Here is a 9,754-nt window from a genome sequence, read left to right as displayed (position 1 = left end):
TGAGCCTTGGATGAAGAGCCAGCCACAAGCTCATAGCCCCCTCCTCTAAAAAATGGGTATAGGATGCCCCTGTCGCCTCCCTTCTGTTCCCTTCTTTAGGAAGACGACAGGACTCGTTGGAATATCTAACTCCTACCTCTGTTCGCTATGTTCTGCTGCGGCAGATCTTGCTCAAAGGAAGGTCCATCGGGACCGCCCGACTTCGATCCTTCGCCCCAATCCTCATCGGGACCTCCTGTTGGTGTCAAAATGGTCGCTTATGGGGAGATTGACAGGAGCGAGAACCCGCCGGCGTATTCGAGATCCGAAGCTTCTCCCTCGACCTTGAAACTTCTCGAGACATTTCAAGAGGCAGCTGGCCAAGCTGCTTTCCAGCCTCTCCTGCATCGGGACATCCATATATGGCTCGATGACAAGCCCAACTTACACCGCCCTACCAAGCACGGCATCAAGTTGCTTGCTCTGCTTCTTCTATCTCTGGGTAAAGCACACGACAGCAGCATGGAGTTCTTCTTCACGAGACAGCGTAATCCGAACGCAGACGATTTATCGACTGCCGACAAGGAAAAAGCCAAAGAACTAGATGATCTATTCAACACCAGAAACTGGACCCAAGCAGTCCTATCCGTGGATGACTCCATAAACCTTCGAGGCTTGGGCCTCCAAGCGCACATCAAAAGACTCGAAGAGACCTGCGCTCAAGACTCGGAACCACACATCCGACTGCTGGATGTAGTGCGAGAAAAGAAGGTGCCTTTTTGGTATGGGTATCATCAGCGCGACATCTCCACGAATGAGCTGCAACGGCTCTACGACAACGCTTTGAAAGAGACAAAGAAGCAGCCAAAACTGCTCAACAGTGTTTGGTTCACCATGTCGCGGGAGATTTCTTACCATGAGCGACTCCGACTCCAGGCCAGTGGACGTCCTACCACTGTGCTTATCTTAACGGGTTCTCCGTTGGTGAACAGTGAGGTTGACGGCCTCAAACAAGACCTGAACAAAATTCAAGGAGGAGCATCCGAATTCTCTATCGAGGTCTTGGCCTTCTGCGAATTCATGGATCCTAATGGGGTGAAGCTTTACCGTCAACTCGATGAACACAAGTCCGGCGACAAAGATATCATCGACCTGATACCTCTTGACGAGAGCAAGCTTTGCTCCAGAGGGCCAAGCGCAGGGCTTCTAAGGAAGGCACTGAACAGTCACGACCCGTCTGTAGATAAGATTGTTTTACAGGAAAAAGACAAATATGCCAAGGAGGCACTGGTTCCAGTTGGACAGAAGGTGGTGTTGCCTTTGATTCAGGACATTCAGGAGAAGCTCGGACTTGGCGGCGACGACTAGACCACGGGATGGGTACGGGAATAGCGTCAAAGCTGCCCTTTCGCCTGCGTCCGGTCCAGGATCGGTTGCTCCATCTACACTTCTTGGGTCATGTTTGTTCCTCCCTCCTTTATTTCCCTTCCCTCTCTCCTTCCCTCTCTCCTTCCCTTTCTCCCACTCTCTTGCTCACTTCCACTCTCCTGCTATCTTCCCCTTCCACTCATCGCTACGCTTCTCTCTTCCTCTTTTACTTTCTATCCTCTTGCTGCCACTACTCTTGCCCCTCCTTGTCTGGCCTAAATCCAGTGTTTCATCATTGGGCTACACCTCCCACCATCGCACCACCAAGCAACAGGATCTGCTCCCGTCACATGAGCCGCTCCACCATGACTGCGTGATTCGAACTCCCACCGTATCCAACCGCCATCGGTCCCTCCAGTTCCTCGGGGTGTGAAGGCCGCCCTGCACCGAATTCGACAGACCGACCGCCCCCTAGTCCACGCACCTGGGCCATCGCCGGCATTGCCTGCACCGTCGTAACGCGTCGGGACCACAGTCGCATGTGGCGAAGAGTCACTCTAATATACACTACTTGAGACCCGGGTTTTGGTGCGCAAGGTCCGTGATCGTGATCCGGCTGTCCACGTAACAGGGGCCAGCCGTTCTGGCATAGTTACGAGAATGGCGGGGCTTTCCAAGACAGAATCACGATTGGGAGTAACCGAATTGTCCATCTCGTCCTGCCACGTTTGAAGCAGCGTTGTGCTTACTTCCGTTTCAGGCACAAGAGTGGGTTTCCAGCCGACCAAATAGTACGTCTTCTCGCCGACGACTTCCTTGTCCAGGATTTCCTGAGCCTCCCATTCCTCGGGAAGCCGGAAGTCGGTTTCCTGCGCCTCCGACATGGTTGAGGTAGTATCTTGCGAGCATGACGGGCTATGTCTCCCCGTTGGTATTGATGAGTTCTGTGAACGGCGCGCCACAAAGGATTGCATTGTGCCCATGCGGACTTATGCGCTACAGCGAGTTGATAAATTTTCATCGAATGTGGAGGACGTGACTGAGACGTACCTATATATGGACGATTGCTTATGTAGTCTGAGTGTCCCACACTCAATGGGTCGGAATTCATGGTTCAGTGCATGGTAGACAATAAGATACATATATGCAATATTTATCCAATGACAACGATGGGCAGATATGGGCAGTTTATGCACCAGGCCTGGCCCTTGTTCAGTTCGTGGAAAACTCCAGAACTGGCTTAGTACGGCCCTTCCGCTGCGGCCGTGGGATCAAGTCCTGATGACCTTCTGGCGCAACACAGTTCATGCCGCGTGTCTTGTTCCGACTTTCGCTCGAATCGCTTCTGACGCCACCCCCGTTCACCTTCTGAAGCCTATGCCAACATCTCTTCATTGGCTGTCCGGGACCACAACCCTCTTGGGCTATCAGGCATCGTAATCATGGCATTTATTAACTTGCTGTTTGAGCTCATGTAACTGAACAGGTAGCCGGCCCCCACATGGCACAGCCGCGTTTTCCTGTGGCTAACGAGAGCCACCCCCTTAACCTGCTTCTTCCACCTCCAAGCCATAATAACTTCCTTCCAATGCTCAGAGTCGCAATGATCAACCGTTAATTCATATCGTAAAGCTTCATTTTCGATATTCTACCAACAATTCTATAGCAGGTCGTACGCCCCCCCCCCCCCGGTACTACGTAGCACGTCCCGTGCTAGCTTGTCAAGAAGATTAAGATACTCGGTACATTCTAGTTGACTTTCCTTTGTATTCATGCTTTGCGCGAGGATCGACCATCTCACTACTTCGCAGTGCAGTTCACAGATCCTGCGATAGCTTCTAGATAATTCAATAATTTTTGTTTCGCCATTACGCCCACCTGTTCCATTCGGTCGAGGCCGCGCCCCCACCTCACGCTGCCAATGCGTTAGCCACTCGAGACCAAGTCCCCGCGGCTCTCTACTTTCGGGATGGTAACAAGCATGGCATAATACGCGTAGCACACCCCGGGCTCCCCGACTTCGTTTCCGTAGTGCTAATATTCGAGTACGGCTCAGTGGTTTGTCGTACGGCTCATGCGGACAGGCAGGCACTCACATTTCCGTGTATCAAGGCCAGGTTTCTCCACCGGGGCTGGCTAATCCACTTGACTTCAACCACCAGCTTGCCAAAGGCCTCCGGGATCTCCGCTGCATCTTCGGTTTCATCGGTTATGTACGCGGTTTGGCCAACCATACCAGCCTTAGTCTTGATCCCGGCGCGCGGCCAATAGCTCTCCTCGGGTAGGTACTTCGAAGATATTATTATGGGCACCAGGCTGACCTCGAGACCCAACTGTCTGAAAACGGCATAGAGTGACATGTCGGTGCCCTTGAAGGTCGTGAGCTTGTCGCTCGGGAGTGACGTGGAGGACGGGTTACAAGTCTTGGGAGAATCGAGGTCCACCACATTCGAAATTGTGGTTGCGTACGCGTGGGCGCAGAAGATGCCCAGAACACCGCCTGCGCTCGAAGTAGTCAGCAAAGCCTGGGCCCTGAAAACCTCTGCTTGATGGGTGGTTGATTTCGACCTACCATCCTTCATCCATTCCGGGTTTCGGAGCAGCGCCCCCATGGTCGCGTACGGCGCCAGCTTGGTGACGTCCACTGGCGCCGGCTTGCTGTCCAGCCCAGACAACGGGTCGGCCGAGACGCGACGCTCGTAGTAGAGGTTGTACGTGATGGTTATGCGGCGGCCGTCGGTGACCTCGTGCACCTCGTGCTTGCAGTCGCTGTAGAATGCGGCCCACTGCAGGTCGCCTGCGTTGCCCTGGTCCCAGTTGTACGCGACCGATTCCTGCTCGGCGTGGCTGACCGTCAGCCGTCCGCCCGTGTGCGCACTCGGCAGGCACAGCACCAGCGACCCGAACTGCGTCGGCCCGCGCGGCGTGTCGACATGGGACTTGAAGAAGCCCGAGGGTCCTTCGTATACCTGCGGCCGAGAGGCATAAGCGTTTGCGATCATGGACAGACAGAGCGGCTTTCCCTTTCGCCTCCTCACTTACGTTGAGCTTGTGCAGCTCGGCCCGGACGAAGCCGTCGCTCGCCGCGCACGCGGGCAGCATGCCGGCGACGTTGGGCAGCAGAAGCTGCGTGACGCGATTGATAATCCCCAGCTCGTACGGGCACAGGCTGTACGAGAAGCGCGAGCAGTCCATGGCGCCGGCCCGGCGCACGCTTTTGTCGAACACATTCTGACCGAGGTGCCCAAACCCGGCCGGCTGGCAGTCGCTCACGAGGTCATCGAGCGCCTCCATCCCCTCCGCGTCGTCATCGGCGATGGGGAACCATGCCTTGGCATGCCGGGTGTCAGGGCGGACCCAACGGATCGTGATGGAGACGGGCTTAGGCTCGCGGGTCGACGCGGTAGCCGTGGCTGCTTCCTTGCCATGCACTGTCTTACGCTTCTTGCTCGCCTGGGCGTCTTCGTCGACGCGGGATGGTGGCGCTGCGCTTTCGCCCGGTGAACGAAGGGCGGCCAGCTCAGCCAGGAAGATGGCGCCGCCGCAGGTAAAGGTCGAGTTGCTCCCCGACGACAAGAAGTCGGTCAGGACCTGGGAAAGGTCGGTAGTGGGCTGGTCGCTGCCCGTGCCATTTTGTTTCTTGGGGGCTTTCGCCTCTGGCCTGCCCGTCCTCTTCCTCTGGGGAGGCATCGTGATGAGGAGTAGCTCGTCTATCGATGATGTAAGAGTATCAAAAGAGGTTACATCCAGCAATGAAGTAACTAGGAAGGAGAGATCGGGAGGGAGATGGATCCATATATATATCTCAAAGTTTGGCCGCCACCTTTCCTTTCCTGGTCAAGATGTGACACTCTTTCAGTTTGTCTCCCCTCCCAATGCGACCTGACCCCTATAGATTTTCGCGTTCCTCGCCACCGCGTAGCCGGGATAATAGACGACACCCCTGTTCGTTTGGTCGCAAGAGCAGCATCCAATAGCCTGTCGTCTAAACTCGTGGAACGGGATTTTTTAAGAACCGCGTATATGTCAGGGGCGGGAAACGGGTTTCAGCCAGGATAGAAACACCGCATCCCTGGTTGTTTACTTTTAACCAGAGTATCCTCCAATACGCTGTTGTATTGATTCGCGGAACGCCCTGTTCCATGGTAAGACAGCAGCCGAAGCAACGTAGGGCCAGTACAATAGATCGCTTATCCTATACAAATGTCAACAAATCAAAACCTCAATTCCGAGTTTCGGTTATCTACGGAGCATACAAGTGCATGTTTAGACAACGCGTGTGTGCCGACCCGTACTGGCAGTCTTTGATGCTTCACTGGCTCTGCGAATGTGATAAACGACATGAAGTGATCACAGTGTACAGCATCAACGCATGTTGTGTTTTAGTAGATGTATGACCACGACGTAGCAGCGTTTGAAGCAGCCGCTCAAACGTGCTCCAGCTACACGATGCAGAAGAAAAGCATGGATCGCAACGGAGTGAGCCATGTAGAAGAGGCTCGCTGCATGCCCGGATTGCTTCCCATTGGCTCGCAAGCGATAAGAGCAGCGCACCAGGCCAATATCGTGACGATGCAGACGATACACGCATCTCCTGTTTCATTGCCGCATTTTGGCCATTTCGTCAATTCAAATGAGGCCACGTCATCGAAGACGCCATTGCCCACAGGCAGAAGTCGGCCGCGCAGCTACTCCGTGCGCAATGCGTATGCGACATAGCTGTTGAGGCAAATTAGAAATGGAAGCGCTAGGACGAGTTGCACCAATACTCTCGACCGCGTCCTGTTTCAACGAGATGGAGATCGATGTTGACAACGACCGGACTTCCGTTTCCCCGTCGCCAAACTATATCTCAACCTCTGAGCACCAGACCCGCAACTCCGCTCAAATCCCCTCGAAGTACTACCGTCTCGGCGCCCGAACGCGCAACTCAGCCTTCGAGACCTGCACAGCCAGGCAATAGAGTCAGTAAATGAACCATTAAAACGCCCGGCGAAATGACCTAGGGTGCAGCAAAGGCCCATATACCGGGGGTGGTCTAGGCAATACTCCTGCACTAATAGCTACCTTTTTCTGTATATATGCTGATCGGAAAAAGGCAAGTGACGAGTCACTCAGTGAAGACTGGCCACAGAGACTAGCCTCATACAAAATCATGCTAAATGGACCGTTCAGGCGGTGACCAGGTGCTCCTTCTTACCAGGATGAGGCAGCCCTGTATACGAAAACGAAATTGGTCGCACGAGTACTCGGCCTGGTACAGTAATGACCAGGTTAGGTTATAAAGCAAGACTCCTGGCATGCTTGAGCCACTCGCCCGTCCACCGGCCGAGAAACCAGCAACAACCATCTCAAGGCGACCACGGCACCAATGGAAAGGTATGACCTACGACGGCTCCCAGTGGAATCGTATCAGTTGCTCGTTGATTAAAGCGTAGGAGGTGCGGATGACACACAACCGAACTTGAGGTTCTTAGCTACTATGAACGTCATTACTGGTGACTCGGAATTGAGATCCCGATACATTTGGCGGCAGAGGGTTGTATAAATGATCAAGGCCGATCGTAGTGACCTTTCTTTATCTCAGAGCTATCACCATCGCTGCGCTAGCGGTCCACGTAAGGATACTCTACTTCCGCGATGCCGCCACTATCTCCACCGTTTGCAGCGAAGCATTAACTAGACAAGGCCCTCGACCAGCCCTCTCATCCCCCCTTAAGCTTCAGAACCGACGCAGTGTCTGGGACTTTCTTGATATAGTTATGCGCAAAGGATCCACACTCGATCGCCGATAACCGGGATCTCTGAGCTGTCGGTGGTTAAGTGAAACATACTTGCCTTGGTTAGCATGTCTTCATCGGAAAGCGTGAGCCCTTTCTTCGTCTGATTCCTCATCCAGTTCACGAATGTACGCTCCACGCCTATGTTCTCCCCATGAGCCACTGCGATTCTCCTGGGACAGCCATGTGTCTTTATTTCGCAGGACCTTGGACACAGTACTAGGTCTAGGTTAGAATTGTTCAATTCTTTCTTAGTTGGCTTGTCGTCCTCGCCTTCTTTCTACGCCGAACTTAGATCTGATCTCGGTTTCTTTACTCTTTGGGTTTTCTGCAGCGTATTGGCACACCCGTCTCCTGTCGTCGTCGGACAGGATTTTTCGTGGCTTGGCGGTGGTGATAGAGTGGTTCCGGGCCTGCTTCGTGTCCCAGCGGTGACCTATAAAGACATTGCCTATTGTCGGGCTTAGGAATGGAAGGCCAGCTATTTAGATAACACACTCCTTCTCCCGCCAACATACTACGTATATTCAATCAAACAAGGCAATGATTTAATAGAATTTGACTACGTATCTAAGGAAGAGAGAAAGGAGAAAGGAGAAATATGGGAAAGACTAGCAAATCAGACCTGCTGTTTCCATGGCCCCCCGCGCCAACCTGACATTCTACCGGGTCATGACAGGAGCCTTGAATGTTCCAAGCACTTTATCTAACTTTGCAGTGAGTTCGTAAACCTCTTTTTGCAAACGCGACACTGCAGACTCTTCCAACTGTTTTTCCAAGAGTTTTCGATTTTCGTCTGTCCAACCTCTTTTTGTGCCAACTTTCTTCTTTCCATGCGTCTTCTTGCTAGTCCCCGTTTCGCTGTGGGGTTTCTCGAATATGATGCCTTTACCCTCGCAGATAGCAATAGCTGAGTCACCAAAACCTTTCTGATAGCATATTGCTGTACTACGGCTGGCGGCACGGAAGACATTCTTACCCTTAAATTGGAGGAGGCAATAGATTGCTGGGTACGCCTTTTCTGATCCTCCACCTTTCGACCAAGCATCCTGAATCCCGGTAATGTCCGCCTTTTCGTAATGATGGACTGTTTTGAGATACTCGTATTCTGGATGCTCCGTCATGAAGTTATGTTCTTCTGAATTAGATGCACCGATATCCTCGCAAAGGAGTCCCTGAGGTGTCACTAAGAAGATTTTGTCTTTTTCGTCTGACACTGCGTTCGACTTTCTCTTCCACGCGATGAAGATCCTATCTCCATTCTCGCTTCTGGGGTATTTACTGTAGCAATGATCCCACTTGGAATCAATCGACGTATCAAAATTGGCTGGCGGGGGCGGGGTATGCAGCAGGGATGCCCAGTCTTCGGGGAGATTTCTTGTTATCAGGTACTTTTGAATTGTGGTGTGAAGGGTCTGAAGCTCTCTGGACAAAGCCTCCTTATCGTCACCAATCGCTGTGTCAATCGTTTTCTCTAGCCTAGATACCTCCCGGTATTTGTTTTTCAAATAGGAGTACGGGAGCGCATGTTCTCTGCCGTATTCCTCTCCATAATCCGTCACAAGCTTGTCGTTGAATCGATCGAGTGGCTCGTAATTCTCATTCGCAAGCTCTTCAGGCGTCTTGTTAGGATCGCCTTATCGAGGTAAGCTTCCAAGTCTGTGGTGATCCCATTATAAAGTTCTAGCAGGCCCATTTGCTGATTGCTGGGCATGAAGAGGCCTGAATGGCTATTGTTCTGGCCCCCCATTTCAGCAGCAGACAGCGTCGCCAAGTTTGGCAGAGAAGCAGGTCAACTGAAGAAGTACGAGAGCGAGATACAATAATTTCATTAAGGGAGCAGCTTCGAAACGTCGTTGCAGACGAACTTCGAGGGCTTATCACGCATTTCGCTTTGACTTGAGGCTACTCTGCTGTTCATACCTTAGTCTCCGTGTAGACAACGAGTTTCAACTCCTGCCGACGCACACCCCGCAGGCCAGTACTCTGCCCACTTCTTATTCTGAATCACACCCCGACCTCTGGGTTTTCCAACATCCTAACCATTTCCTCACATGTTATACGCACCCATTTTCCATTCATGGCATTGTACCCGCTGAACCTCTCCGACTTTTCGTCCCAAACAAGCGTTACGGCGTACCCATAACCGCCCGGCTGCACAACCAACGACAGGAAAGGCAGGCCTGCCAGCACATAGATCGAAAGGTCCTCCCTGCTCCATGTTTCTTGCCCGTTATCTTCACACCACAATGTACGTCGTCGCTTCCAACGGAAGTGTTGGGCCACTGGCGTGATATTGGAGACGACGACCTTGACGAGGCGCACGGGCAATTTGTGTTGTCTAGATCCATCCGCACAGCCTCTTGCACGTTTGCATGTCCCTGGGCTATCGGTTGGCCTTGCCCTCCGCTCTCGACATGGGGTTCTTGAAAGCCCCGCTTCAGGTAGTTCCGAGGCGGCCTCCTCCATCGGCATTGGTACAGCAGGATCTGGGGGAGACCATGCGCGTTGCTCTCGCGGAAGGGATGTTTCGACGGAGTCTGAATCCTCCGGATCGTCCTGCGCGGGAAGATAGCCCTTCACCAGGTCGGCTCCGACCAAGGATGGCATGTATGGTGATCCAGGGC

General features: G+C 52.9%; 2 protein-coding genes across 2 annotated transcripts; both read right to left on the bottom strand.

The window, feature by feature from the left end:
* Positions 1 to 1,904: 1,904 nt before the first annotated feature.
* On the bottom strand, positions 1,905 to 2,231 carry PG985_005490 (uncharacterized protein; the record flags this gene model as incomplete). Its single annotated transcript, XM_066825259.1, has 1 exon — positions 1,905 to 2,231. One exon carries the CDS (start codon positions 2,229 to 2,231, stop codon positions 1,905 to 1,907), a length of 327 nt encoding a protein of 108 aa, XP_066688419.1.
* Positions 2,232 to 3,419: 1,188 nt separating this feature from the next.
* On the bottom strand, positions 3,420 to 5,037 carry PG985_005489 (uncharacterized protein; the record flags this gene model as incomplete). Its single annotated transcript, XM_066825258.1, has 2 exons — positions 3,420 to 4,316; positions 4,390 to 5,037. 2 exons carry the CDS (start codon positions 5,035 to 5,037, stop codon positions 3,420 to 3,422), a joined length of 1,545 nt encoding a protein of 514 aa, XP_066688418.1.
* Between the last annotated feature and the right edge of the window lie 4,717 nt (positions 5,038 to 9,754).

Source organism: Apiospora marii (genome assembly GCF_038362585.1).
Source record: "Apiospora marii strain CBS 49790 chromosome Unknown utg000003l_segment0_segment0, whole genome shotgun sequence".
NCBI lineage: Eukaryota > Fungi > Ascomycota > Sordariomycetes > Amphisphaeriales > Apiosporaceae > Apiospora > Apiospora marii.
The sequence above is the reverse complement of the archived record's forward strand: the minus strand, read 5'-3'. Positions and strand labels throughout refer to the sequence as shown.